The sequence below is a fragment of the Carcharhinus amblyrhynchos genome, chromosome 7, assembly GCF_965287045.1.
Source record: "Carcharhinus amblyrhynchos chromosome 7, sCarAmb.v2.hapA, whole genome shotgun sequence".
In the NCBI taxonomy this organism is placed as follows: Eukaryota; Metazoa; Chordata; class Chondrichthyes; order Carcharhiniformes; family Carcharhinidae; genus Carcharhinus; species Carcharhinus amblyrhynchos.
Window position 1 is genome coordinate 89,606,052 of NC_137330.1, and position 14,398 is coordinate 89,620,449.

Genomic DNA, 14,398 nt, shown 5'->3' on the forward strand with positions numbered 1-14,398 from the left:
TAAAAATATAATTTAACTTTTCCCCCCACTTAATTTCTTTTCTCTAAATCCAAACGTTCCTCCACATCTGTCCATGATTTAAGAATTACCCTCATCCCAAGACCATTTGCTGTTTATTTCTCAATCCTTTAGTCTCACTGGTTCAAAAGATAGACTATAGATCCTGTTCATCAGGGTCCAGATGCTATGGTGTCTTTTATAAACTGTTACTATCTTACAGTTACAGTAACTTTGTGGGTAAAACCATATTTTAGCTAAAAGGTGCAGGGGAAACGTCTTGAGGTGTATGGCAAGATGTCTTACTGCAGCAAATAAAATCCATTTGATTTCTCACGTTCTGTGTCTGGTTCTGGAACCACTGTGATGAATTGCACAGAGATACAGTGGGCTCTGAACTCGCTGTTCCTGTTAAGTCACTTTAATCCATTGTTCATGTCTATAAATTTCGTACAGCATTAACCTTAAAAAAAAATTGCCATTGTGTACATTTGATATAATCATCCATGATCACTCTGCTTAGTAAATGGTGTTAGCTTGTATATCCCCCTTTTCCTAGTCTGGAAATGCTAACTTGAGGGGCAAGCCCATCTCCAATTCCAGCAAATTCCTTAGCATGGCAATCAGGCTTCAGGAGATTTTGAAGCTTCTCTCAACTAACACATCCTCCATTCATTTCCACATTCATTATACAAAGTCGTGTCATGGATACATTTTAGTAGAGGAACAGAATAGAATCCCTACAGGACAGAAGACAGCCATTTGGCCCATTGAGCTTGCATAACAACAATCCCACTGAGATCCCCGTAACCTCAGTATTTACCCTGCTAATCCCCCCCCTGACACTAACATGCAACTTTAACATTGCTCCCAATCCGCCTAATCTTGCATATCTTTGACTTTGGGAGGAAACCGGAGCACCTGGAGGAAACCCATGCAAACACAGGAAGAATGTGCACACTCCACCCAGTCACTCAAAGCTGGTATTGAACCTGGATTCCTGGTGTTGTGAGACAGCAGTGCTAACCCCTTTGCCACTATACCACCCATATTTTATTGTGCAATATTTTACAAAGAAAGACAATTGAGTTTCTAGCGGATATTTTGACAAACTAAAATGGTGCTCTTTCTCAAGAGTTACAAGCGAAAACCCGGTCGTGCAGATAATGAAAGAACAATGGGCGATCGCAATGAGTGCGCAAGCAAGCGACTGAAGATGGTGGAAGCTGACAATGCAGCACAACATGACACAAGGCAATCCGACCAGAAAGTGAAGGAAGCGGATGCTTATGAACATATCAAAGAAGGAAGTGATTCATATGATACTCAAACCTATGGTGAGGTCAAAATCATTCAAATTCAGAAATCAGCGAAGAAGAATTTCTTCACTGCATCTGTAAAACAAAAACAAAATCCACTTTGCTTTTTGCTGAATGAATTGAAATAGTGTGCAGCTTTTTCCTAATCTTACAAATGGCTTCTTCCAGATGCAGCCACAGCAGAGCAACAAAATGCAAGTGGACAAGAGCAGGAGGAGGAAACCAAAGAGGAGTCTCAATCCATTGAAATGGAAACTGATCAGGAAGAATTGCAGAGTGTGGATGTACAGGAACTAAAGCCAGAGAAGAACTCCTCATCTACAACAGGACCAGGTAATTAGATACATAACCACTGCGTAACCTCATTGCTGTATGTGAGTTTATGAGCAAATTAGCTATTGGGTCTCCTGCATTACAGCAGCAACCTCATTCTAAAAGTAATTGATTGGCTGTGAAGCCAATGTCATGGGTTCATGAAAAGCCCTGTATGAATCTAAGTCATTTTGATTTATACTCAAAATCTTATCAGATGACCCATATCTGGCCTGTTGCAGGGTCCGACAACAACCTTGAAGGAGAGTTTCAGCTTCCCAAATCTGAAGAGATGGATGCTGCAACAGATGATTGGTCAGAATCCGAAGATGAACAGACGTCTGAAAGGAATAGCGAGTCCACCATCCACACTCTGCATGAGCTGCTAACAGAGGACATTGAACAAGTATGAAAGATTAGAGCAATTCCATTCAATAAAACTGATACTTAACAACAGGCATGTTTTGATGAATGATGCTGATCTGTCAGAGCTTGTTTGTGAGTTGTACTGATAAAGCAGGCTGTTACTTTCATGTTACATTGCTAAACAAAATTATTTTTGCCGAACAAAAATTAATTTTACTTTTCCTCCAAGACGTAGAGTACACATGAGCCCACAGTTGGGACAGTATATTAGTGTGGATAGAGGATTGGCTAACTGATGAGACAGAGTTGGGATAAGATGAGTATTTTCAGGATGGCAACCTGTAACTGGTGGAGTGTCACAGGGATCAGTGTTGCGAGCACAGTTATTTACAATATATATTAATGACTTGGACAAGGGAAGTGAATGCACAATTGCCAAGTTTACAGATGACACAAAAATAGGTGGGAAGGCAAGTGGTGAGAATGACACAATCTACAGAAGAATATAGACAGGATAGGTGAGTGAACAAAATCTTGGCAGATGGAATATAATGTGTAGCAAAATGTGAACTTATGCACTTTGGTAGAAAGAATAAAGGAAATGAATATTACTTAATTAGAGATAGTCTGCAGAAAGCTGCAGTACAGAAGGATTTGGAGTCCTCGTATTAAATTGCAAAAAACTAGAATGCAAGTTCAGTAAGTCATATGGAATGTTGGCTTTTATTTCAAAGTGAATGGTGTATAAAGCTAGGGAAGTCTTGCTAAAACTAAACAAGGCACTAGCTAGACCACATCTGGAATACTGTGAGCAGTTTTTGTCACCTTCTCAAAGGAAAGATAAACTGGCATTGGCGGCAGTCCAGAGAAAGTTTGCTAGGTTAATCCTGGGTATGGAGGGATTTTCTTATGAGAGAGGTTGAGTAGGTTGGGCCTGTACTCATTGGAGTTTAGAAGGAAAAGAAGTAGGCTAATTGAGATGTATATTCTAAGTGAATTTGACAGGGTTAGTGCTAAGAGGTTGTTTCCCCTTGTGGGAAAGTCTAGGATCAATGGGCATAATTTCAGACTAAGGGTTCGCCAATTTTAGACACAGATGAGGAGGAATTGAGTGAATCTGTGGAATCCTTTACCATAGAGGCTGTGCAGGTTGGGTCGATTTAATAAGTTCAAGGCTGAGACAGACTGATGTTTAATCAGTAAGGGGATAAGGCAGGAAAGTAGACTTTAGGATTATCATATCAGATCAGTCATGATCTTGCAGAACAGTGAAATAGACTTGATGGGCCCAATGGTTTACTTCTGCTGCTCAATCTTGTCGTCTTGTAATCTAAACGAGATTTTAACATTTACACTGGGAAAGGGAATTGCTAGTTGCAATCTGGTATAGGTAGTGTATTAACTATTGCCAGTATGTTTGGCTGTGCCTTTGTGTGCTACACTTCTTATGTCAGTTAACATGACTTTGTTTTCCAGAGAGTTGCTCCCGACCCAGAGGAGCTACGTAAACAGCTGGAAGAGCAGCTGGATGCTTGGCGAAATCAGGAGGCTGGAGATCCAGAAGAGGTGAGGAAAAGACCATCTGCACTGGTGGATGGACTGAAAAGAAAAAGTTGATTTTTGTTTAAAAGGTGGAGGGCACCCTAAATCAACTTAAGAGACTTATAATTATTTTTTATTTCAATTCAATGAAATTGCAAATTTTGAATAGATTTTTTGACTGAAGGCTTATGCTTGAGATTTACCTCTTTTTTTTTAAGCAAGTGAGGAGTAAATCTTATCCCAACCCTTGGGCAGTGGCAGCTTCATTTGACGTAATTGGCATTTGGTAAACTTGGTGTTGACCTACTTATCAACTGTTAGATAGAAATATCTGCTGATAACAAAGTTATTGTCCAAGTATATTAATTCAACCAAGGAAAGTTTGAGGCAGAGTTTCCTAAACCCCTGGTGACCTCCCAAGGGCATCAGGGAATCCCAAGCATTCTCAGAATGTTGGTATCCCTTTTCAGCCGTGAAATGGGTGCAATCACAGAAATCAAGTTTCAATACATCTTTTCTAGCTATATCTATACATATATTAGGATGAGGCACACAGTCACAATTAATTTTCACCAGCTACACAGCACCCTCACATTAGTTTTATTAGTTTATTTAATTAGTAGTCTTAAATTAACAATGCAATTAAGTTACTATGGAAATCCTCTTGTCGCCACACTCGAGCACCTGTTCGGGTACACTGAGGGAGAATTTAGCATGGTCAGTGCACCTAACCTGTACATCTTTCATAACTGTGGGAGGAAACCAGAGCACCAGAGAAAACCCACGCAGACATGGGGAGAACCTGCAGACTCCACACAGACAGTGACCCAGGTCAGGAATGGAAGCCAAGTCCCTTGCGCTGTAAGGCAGCAGTGCTTGTCACCGTGCCACCCTCTGGCCAAACAATCCTCCCATGGCTCCTTATTGTTAAACCTGGGAAGTAGTCTCAAATTTAGGAGTGGGTTATCTGGTCATAATTTAAAAGTTTTATATTAGTTAAAGAAAATCAAGTCTCAATTTTTGTTGTTTTTAATGGGAAGAATGATGCTGGAAAGCTGATTCTCAAATCAGACACATGTGCCTCTTTCTTCCTCTCACACACCTCACTCCCTCATGCACACTCTCGCCCCTCCCTCACGTACACACTCAGCCCCCCCACCTACACGCTCGCTCACCACCCTCCATCCCCCGCTCTCCCCCATGCCTCTTTTTGCCACAGGCTCCATTCTCTGGATAAATCATTGCAGTTAGCCATGGGTTTTTCTGCCTGGCAACAGTGAAATGGACCAAATCAGAGAAATACCCCACAGATTTAACGTTTCAGCTCTTTACGACTCTACGGACTTAAACGTTAACTCTATTTTGTCTTTGCACAAACGCTGCCAGACCAGCTGAGTTTTTCCTGCATTTTCTATTTTTGTTTCTAATTCCAGAATCTGCAGTATTTACTTTTTAATAAAAGCTTAAGGGAATGTGGGCACTTTATTGAACAATGCCGAAACTTTGGACAGATTGGAAGCTACATGGCAACATTAGTGATTTAACATGGTTTTCTCCCAATGGGTAAATAGCTCTTAGATTTGAAACCCTTTATGCCAAATTAATTGCTCTCGGCCAACATATAAAGAGAGGGTTTGATTTGTTGGATGTAAACAGCAGTGGGCCTATCACACTGACTCCAATTGATGTGAGCCTATTGATGGGTATGTTATTGGGCACTTTGAAATGAGGCTGGGAGATGCTGGAGCTCATTATGCTGAACCCAAAATAAGTTCCCGCACTCAGAAGAGGAAGGGTACAGGAGAAATGTGAACAGGACTGCCCAAAATAAATTAATTTAGCACAAGTTGTCGTCTTCAGTGCTATTTTCAAAAAGGTTTTAAACCCGCTGCGTTACTTTTCTCTTTTGTTTTAAGATTGAACTGATATATTCCCTAACAGTTTGACTGGAGCACTGCAGCAAAGCATAAAGATGTAAATTCCCATTAAAAATGTTTTGAACTGCTGGAATTTTTTACCGTGCAGTTTTAATTAATCAATTTTAATGAACTTCAATGGGAATATATACCGGGGAACAGAAGCAAAGTGTCCATCTTCAAATCTGAAACATATCCTGCTTTCCGGTGGGATGTTTTGTATGATTGCTTTGATAGGGGGTGGGGGGCGGTGTGGTTGTTGGTGGCTGCTGGGTTGGAATATCATGGAGAACTCTTGAGCTAACGCTCCTTGGGGCACTCGCGAGATGAATTTTCCTGCACTGCCCGCGACAGGAATTGGAGTGGGTGGGGCGTGGAGTGTGGGAAAGTCTGTTGACTTCGGGCAAGGTTTTCTGGTTTCGGGGCAGCGTGGCCAGAAAATCCCACCCTTGATTGATTTGATTGTAACCACACAACAGCTACAATTTTGTAGAACAGACAAACCTTTGCCTGCCAATACTGGGAATGTAATTGCTAATCTAATTTTCTTTTTTGTGTCTTTGACATTTTCCTATTTTTCTTTGGTGCTGTGTTTTATACCAGGAGAGAGCTGCTGCTGAGATGTGGCAGCAGTATCAGGCACTGACAGCTCCACTATCCCAGCAACTGTGTGAACAGCTTCGTCTTATACTAGAACCCACCCAGGCAGCTAAACTCAGGTCAGTGCACTCATCCTTGTTTGTTTTCTATAATGAGTGGTACGTGAGTGCATTTTTTTTCCCCTGATCAATGAACCCTCTGGAATCAACATCAACTGATGATGAGCAGATTAAGATTACAAATCGTCCAATTAGAAACCATTCTGTTCTGTAATTGTACTTGGTTTTTTCTTCTGGTTTTTCAAGCAACAAAACAAATGTGGAGTATGCTCCATAACTGGGCAGCACGGTGGCACAGTTGCTAGCATTGCTCTTTTTAACTTTGAAATAAGGTGTTGGTTTTAGTTACCCAGATTATGCAGTGGCAATGTTTTTAAGTGATTGTTGAAGTTGGGGCTGGTGAGGATCCACGTGAAAATTGTTGATTGACAACCCCCCACCCACCCCTGCACAGTGTGCATGGCCCACACTCACCTTTTTATTTTGTCCTATCCCAGACTCAAGTCAGTAGATTTGAATAAAGGGTGGCACAGTGGTTAGCACTGCTGCCTCACGGGGACCTGGATTCAATTCCGGCCCCAGGTAACTGTCTGTACGGAGTTTGCATGTTTTCCCCGTGTCTGCATGGGTTTCCTTTGGGTGCTCCAGTTTCCTTCCATACTCCAAAGATGTGCAGGGCAGGTGGATTAGTCATGCTAAATTGTCCCTTAGTGTACCAAGATGATAAGGTTGGGAGAATTATTGGGGTAAATATGTGAGATTACTGGATAGGGCCTGGGTAAGATGCTATGTTGGAGTCGGTGCAGATTTGATGGGCTGAATTACCTCCTTCTGCACTGTAGGCATTCTATGAAATATTACACTGCATAGTATAGAAATATGTTCATGATTCCCTGTCATAAATTTAAGACCTCTTTGCCTTGAATTGCTCTCATCCCTGATGGTAAAGCCAGAATGGAGCTTCCGTTGCTTAAATGCTAGTGTCACTATCACTGCCACTAGAGAACATTTCATTAAAAAAGAGACAAGGGGCAATGATGTTCCATGTAGAGAATTCATTCTTTCCACCAATTTAATCAACTGAAATGGTATAAATAGCTCCCATTAGTTTTAACTTTTTAACCACTACTGTTATTGCACTCTGGGCCTGGACTTGTATTTACTGCTACCCCTCCATGTTAATTCATTCAGTGAGCACTGAGTGCTCTGTCCAATTGGAGAAAGCATTTTGTGTAATGAATTGGTCCAGATTTTGCGATTGCAATGACAGAAAAATATTCAGCACTTGCTGTTATTATCCTTTTGAAATTGAATGCAATATCTGGCATCTGCACGTGTGCAGTGAAACACGGAAATCCAGAAATCGTTGCCAGTGGTTCCAAGCTCCTCCTTATTGTCACATGTATTAACATACAGTGAAAAGTATTGTTTCTTGCGCACTATGCTGACAAAATGTACTGTTCATAGAGAAGGAAATGAGAGAATGCAGTATGTAGTGTTACAGTCATAGCTAGCGGGTAGAGAAAGGTCAGTATAATGCAAGATGGGTCCAGTCAAAAGTCTGACAGCAGCAGGAAAGAAGCTGTTCTTGAGTCAGTTGTCATGTGACCTCAGACTTTTGTATCTTTTTCCTAATGGAAGAAGGTGGAAGAGACAATGTCGGGGTGCCTTGAGTCCTTAATTATGCTGGCTGCTTTGCCGAGGCAGCAGTAAGTGTAGACAGTGTCAGTGGATGGGAGGCTGGTTTGCATGATAGATTGGGCTACATTCACAACCTTTTGAGCTTCTTGTGGTCTTGGGCAGAGCTGGTGCCAGACCAAGCTGTGATGCAACCAGAAAGAATGCTTTCTATAATACACCTGTAAAAGTTGGTGAGAGTCTTAGTTGACATGCCAAATTTCCTTAGTCTTCTGAGAAAGTAGAGGCGTTGATGGGCTTTCTTTAACTATAGTGTCAGCATGGGGGGAACCAGGACAGGTTGTTGGTGATCTGGACACCTAAAAACTTGAAGTCCCCAATGACAGCAATCTTTAGATATCACTAACTGACTAACAAAGAACAAAAACAGCCCGGGAAACAGGCCCTTCGGCCCAACGAGCCTGCGCTGCCATTTTAACATTACCAGTCCCCCCCCTCCACCCATGACCCTCATCTATGCTTATGGCATTCCACATTGAGGGAAAACTAATTTAGGGACAATTTATTACCTCCAATCAGCCTAATAGCACATCTTTGGGGTGTGGGAGGAAACCAGAGCACCCGGAGAAAACCCACGCAAGCACAGGGAGAAAGTGCAAACTCCCACAAACACTGGCCCAAATCCATGTGTCTGCACAACAAACCGTGATAGTCACTGAGCTGTCGTGTTGCCCAGCATCTGGTCCAGTTTAAGCGTACACTAACAACATGTAGTACTAGGCCTGACTCCAACAGCAGCCCTTATACGACCCATCGCATGCATGCCCCTCATTGGACAACAAGGCGGACCGACTTAAAACCTGTGAATTAAAAGAGAAAAACATTAGTATCATTCCACATCCTTATACATTACCAGGGATGTCCCAATGCTAATGAACCTTAATTAAAACAATCTCCTATATTCTCCCATCTCCAACCCACTCATGTGCCTGTCTAAGTAACTCTTAAACAACTCCAGCGTGCCTGCTTCCACCACCGTGCTTGGCAGAGCATTCCATACCCTCACTACCCTTCCCCTTTTATGTTGGAAAAACCCTCGAAAACATTTATACTTAACAGTGAAATGGGTTTTTAATGGTGTACTAATACTGAACAAACTCTGACCCAGGAAAACTAATTTTGTGTATTTGTAATGTAAAATGTTCCCATTATGGTCATTCCTTAGTTTATAGTTGTCTGTATTTGCTTGTGGAGTATATACACAAAAAGCTGAAATGCGAAACTTTATTTTGCTCCCTCAAATTTATAAGAAGTGAATCTTAGTCCATTTTTACTTTCTGCTTTGCTGTCTGAGAGAATACTTTAATGTGAGTGCTGTTTAATATGCTAAATGATGTCACTACTGCTGGACATATGGAGAGTCCCCCAACTTGACACCAAAATAAAATTAATGCCAAGAAAGTTGAAACTGATACCGTAGAGATCATTAGATCTTAGTTAATTTATGTGGTATAACAGAGACGTAGATACCTAAGACATCTGGTAACTATTGAAGACTTTGCACGTCAAAGAGTTCCCTTGTTCTGGAGAAAGATAGGTTAACCTTTTTTCTGTAAGTATGTATTTTTTTTGTTATTGTATTAACATTTCTTGGAAAAGTACTTCTGAGCAGTTTAAAAAAATTTCTGTTTTCCCCTTCTTGCATGTATTTGTGTACAGAGGTGATTATCGAACGGGAAAGCGATTAAACATGCGCAAGGTGATTCCCTACATAGCGAGCCAGTTCCGTAAAGACAAAATCTGGCTTCGCAGAACAAAGCCAAGCAAACGACAATACCAGATTTGTCTGGCAATCGATGATTCTTCTAGTATGGTTGACAATCATTCCAAACAGGTATGGTTTTTAAAAATTAGATTTGGGATTGCACAGTTGCCCTGGAATGCTTGAGTTGAATAAACTTAAGTGGTCCGTAGCCTATTGTAGTAGGTATTTTAAATTTGTTGTTTATTAAACCTAGACACACTGCCTTCTACCCATTCTACTTGACTGTAAACATGCACATTGATATACACTGTTCCTTCAAGTAGATAGACCTGCCTCATTAATTTAAAGCACATTTCTTGGCCCGTTTGAAACTGCCTCCATACATTTAAATATTGCTCCCATCTTTGGTAAAGCAGTTACTTTGGATGTTCTGTCAAAGGAAGAAGGTAACATAATAATTATTGTTTCCAAAAGAGAAAATGCTGAAAAATCTCAGCAGGTCTGGCAGCATCTGTAAGGAGGGAACAGAGCTGATGTTTCGAGTCCAAGTGACCCTTTGTCAAAGCTGAGATTTTCCAGCATTTTCTCTTTTGGTTTCAGATTCCAGCATCTGCAGTAATTTGCTTTTATCTAATATTTATAGTTTGTAGACTAACAATCTGTTACTCATACCTGGCTAAGTAGCCAGGATAATATTGAGGCACCCTGCTAGGAAAGTCTCAGATTTGATCTCTGGTTTGTGTTGAATTATTAACTCATGTCTAGGGATGAAATAAATGTGATAATGTTAGATTCAAGACTAGGTGGATGCAAAATCAACCAGGGTTCCCACTCCTGGTGGCTATGCAGTGAATGTCTGGAAAGTAAATGTGTGGCTGTCAAGATAAGTTGGTGTTCAAATGTTATTCGCCATAATCACAAAGGCTGTTGGATCATTCACTGTAGTCACATAAGCAACCATCTCTGTCTGAGTTATAATCACCAGAGTGCCACGGAGCATGGCCCAGCAAAGGCTATTCGAAATGTAAACAATAAGTATTGGAAAGACTCAGCAGTTCAGGTCTGACAGTATCCGTAGAGAAAGAAAGAGAGCTAACGTTTCGCGTTCATATGACTCTTGAGCTTTGTAGGATAGCTCAGTTTTATCCTAACATGCCCTGTGCTTTTGTTTCTTTTGTAGCTAGCCTTTGAATCATTGGCTGTAATTGGGAATGCACTCTCACTTCTGGAGGTTGGACAGGTTGCTGTGTGTAGGTGAGTATAAAATAAAAACAAGCTGGCTAATACTAACAGTCACTTGTGCTTGTAACCTTCATAAGGACATCAAAAACAGAAATTACCGGTTGGGCAACAGTCTCAAGATTAAGTTAATATTTCAGGTCAATAACCTCCCATTCAAATTAGAAAATGGTAGAGATTAAGTGGACCTTTTTGAGGACATGTTTAATACAACGTTGCAGTGAAGTATCTACAATGTTTTATCCCTGGTCAAATAGCATTACTGATCCTCCCTGTACTGTTTGGAGCATTCTAACGTTATAATTTTAAACTATTTTCTGTAGTCTCAAGAATCTAACAGTCATGTTCTGCATTAAGTCTCTGATTTTTGGGGGGAAAAAGTTGAGAGAAATATTTATGTATAAAATGTAGAAGCCTGCAACTTGCGTTTGGAGTTGACTTTGAGTTTCTGCTTTGGGTGTAATTGGCAATGTGGCCACTAACTCTGCTTAAAAATCTACAAAAACACAACTGTAAAACAGTTTGTGAACCACTATAATCATGCATTAGTAGGTATTCTTTGATGTATTTTGAGTGGCAACTCGAGTATGTTTATTAGTACAATTGAAAAATGGGTTTATCACAATATATAGACCACCATCTATGAGTAAGATGATCTTAAACAACTGAAAATTACCATTTTAAAGAGCCATTTACTGGCTTCTTTGGCATACAGTAGTGTGCTGTTTTACCAAATCAAATAATGCTTTTTATAAGGTGCCTCTTGGTGCCCTTGCATCAAAATTTTAAAAGCACCTTCAAAGTTGCTTCAGCAGTTTCTGTATGGATTCTAGCAGGCATGATTAGTGGAAACAACTTGTGGTGATTATTTGGATCTGGGGACATGACCAGTGCTGTGGGTGGGGTTGGTTCCCAGGATGACATTTTTTAAACCACCAAAAAAGAACTTTTGCATTTTGAATTTTCCCAACATTTTGCAATTTGGCCAATTATCGGATGACTTATGTCAGAAGTAACAGCATAGCCTAGTGGAAACTCTTGCCCGAGGTTCAACATGAGGTTGTATGTACACCTGTAAATTATAGACTGCTGTTGAATTTCGTCCCATTTTCTGATATCTTACGATTTTCAGCACAGCTGTTCAGGTGATGATTCTGGGTCTGAAGAGCTATTTGTAAAATATACTTAGCATATCTCCCAGCATTTTCATAACTTGTTGCTTGACAAGTTCTGGCATGATGGTTGTTATCTTCCCAAAGCTGGCCATCAAATTTCCATGCATATGCTCAATGCCCTTCTGTTAACATTCTGATCATCCAGTCATGTCTTCAATTTTCAGCTTTGGAGAGAACGTCCAATTGCTGCATCCATTCCATGAGCAATTCAGTGATCAGTCCGGAGCGAGAATATTAAGGAGCTGTCAGTTCCAGCAGAAGAAAACAAAGATAGCTCAGGTTGGTGCTGATATTAACAGTAAGTGTTTGGAAGAAGCAATGTGTGCAAATCAAATGTGTGTGTGAATGTATAAATTTTCTGAAAAGGGTGTAGCATAGTCTACTTGGGTTATGGAATGGTGAAGTAGTGCTTATTTATGCTGCTCTTACAGCTGTTCAGGTGAGGATTTTTGTCTACAGCCAAGACTTTAGGAGAAATTGATGGCTGAGGGAGATGTTGGCATTGTGGTAATCTCACTGAACTATAATCCAGAGACTCAGACTAATATTCTGAGGACGTGGATTCAAATCCCATCATAGCAGTTGGTGAAATTTAAATTCAACTAATAAATCTGGAATTGAAAGCTAATTTCAGTCTGGCCTACATCTGACTCCAGACCCACAGCAATGTGTTTGATTCTTTATTGAGTCGGAAATGGCCTACCTAGCAAGCCACTCAGAGAAATTAGGGATGGACAACAAAAGTTGCCATTACCAGCGACACCCACGTGCCGCAAATGAATAAAGAGGGGAAAGAATAGACTGTGCTGTTTACAAATTATTTCGTTTCAGCACATTGAATCAGCAGTTGTGTGAATCATGAAGTATTTTACAAATCAGATGATCTGATTTAGTAAATCAAACAACAGTTTGAATGACTGCCTTTATACTTCTTGTCAGAAGAGACTTCCTTTGAGGAAAAATAAGTGGATTGTATGAGAAGCAAGCTCAAAACACACTGTCCCATTAGATCCAGATCATTTCTTCTTCCACTTTACCTTGTTGGATTAAGCGAAGGATGACCTAATGCCACTAATTCTGACTTACAACTTCTGTGTATCTTTGCAGTTTCTGGAATCTGCAGCCAACATGTTTGTTGCAGCTCAGCACCATTCCCAGCAGGGAAGACCAGGTCAGAGTTTTACATCAGTTTTATTACTTGCTGTCCACATTCAAGAAACTTTCTAAACCTTTATGTTGGCTTCAATAATGTTGCTTTTTAAATAAGTGAAAGATACAACAGAGTGAAATTATACACTTGCAGTGCAGACCATGCAGAAGGATTAAATGTCACAATGGACGGTAGATAGGGATAAACTCGCAACGGTAAACGATTTGCGAAGGAGAGGACATGGATTTCAAAAGAAATAAGTGATACAAGAAAACACACTTTCACACAGCAAGTGGTTCATAGAATAGAATCCCTACGGTGCAGAAGGAGTTCATTCAGCCCATGGAGTCTGCACCAACCACAATCCTACCCAGACCCTATTCCCGTTATCCCTCATGTATTATGGGAATTAGCAGAATAATAGGGTTAATTTATCATGGCCAATCAGTCTAACCTTTGGACTGTGAGAGGAAACTGGAGTACCCAAAGGAAACGCATGCAAACTCCATACAGACAGTGACTTGAGGCTGGAATTGAACCTGGGTCCCAGATGCTGTGAGGCAGCAGTGCCAACCATGGTGTCACCATGCCACTCCACAGTGGTTACATTCTGGAGTGTTCTGTCTCAAAGCATAAGGGAAACAGCTTCAATTGAAGCCTTCAGAAGAGAATTGGACTGTTACTGGAGGAAGAATTTGCAAGATTACAGGAAGAACGCAGGAGAATTGTGCTCAAATCAGTTGGTCATTTGGAGAGCTGGTGCAGATCTGATGGGCCAAGTGGCCTCCTTCTGATCTCTTAACAGTACTGTGCCTGTGTGATTAACAATTCTTGCAGCAATAGGTCTCCAATATCACTTGTGAAGTGCTTGTAAGGCATTTTTGGAAAAGGCAGTGAGAGAAATTATTCCAAACTTTTTTTGTGCATTTTCCTGTACAAGTGAAGATATTAGAATTGAAGGGTATTAGTTAATACACAAATATTTTGATTCAAATTAATTGTACAGGTGTTGCTGCATATCATTGTCTTCTCTTGAATCAAGAACACCATTATTAAAGTTGAAGTTAGTTCTGCCATGAAGTTTTTTGATTTGTAATTTGCACACTGATTTTCCTATCTGCCCTGAAAATGGTAGGGCAAACAAATTGAGCATTAATATGCTGATGATCCATTTCTGAAATTGAATGAAAGGAGATCCTAATCTTCCTGAAATCTGTAGCTGTAAAATGAAGTGTTGAATTTCTCAGTAGGGCTTCAGAAGGAGCTTTCCCTCTGTCACACAACACTAGATGCCCTGCATTGTTTAAATGGCACGTGAGA

At 40.6% G+C, this 14,398-nt stretch overlaps 1 protein-coding gene across 1 annotated transcript in view; it reads left to right on the forward strand.

The window, feature by feature from the left end:
- The window catches only part of mdn1 (midasin AAA ATPase 1), a 187,776-nt gene that overhangs the window by 172,004 nt on the left and 1,374 nt on the right, over window positions 1-14,398 (forward strand). The window contains exons 92-100 of the mRNA XM_080192761.1: window positions 1,133-1,334; window positions 1,485-1,649; window positions 1,871-2,034; window positions 3,471-3,560; window positions 6,056-6,171; window positions 9,469-9,643; window positions 10,695-10,768; window positions 12,093-12,207; window positions 13,036-13,099. Of these exons, the coding sequence (XP_080048887.1) occupies window positions 1,133-1,334; window positions 1,485-1,649; window positions 1,871-2,034; window positions 3,471-3,560; window positions 6,056-6,171; window positions 9,469-9,643; window positions 10,695-10,768; window positions 12,093-12,207; window positions 13,036-13,099 (1,165 nt within the window). The remainder of the gene's footprint in view (window positions 1-1,132; window positions 1,335-1,484; window positions 1,650-1,870; window positions 2,035-3,470; window positions 3,561-6,055; window positions 6,172-9,468; window positions 9,644-10,694; window positions 10,769-12,092; window positions 12,208-13,035; window positions 13,100-14,398) is intronic.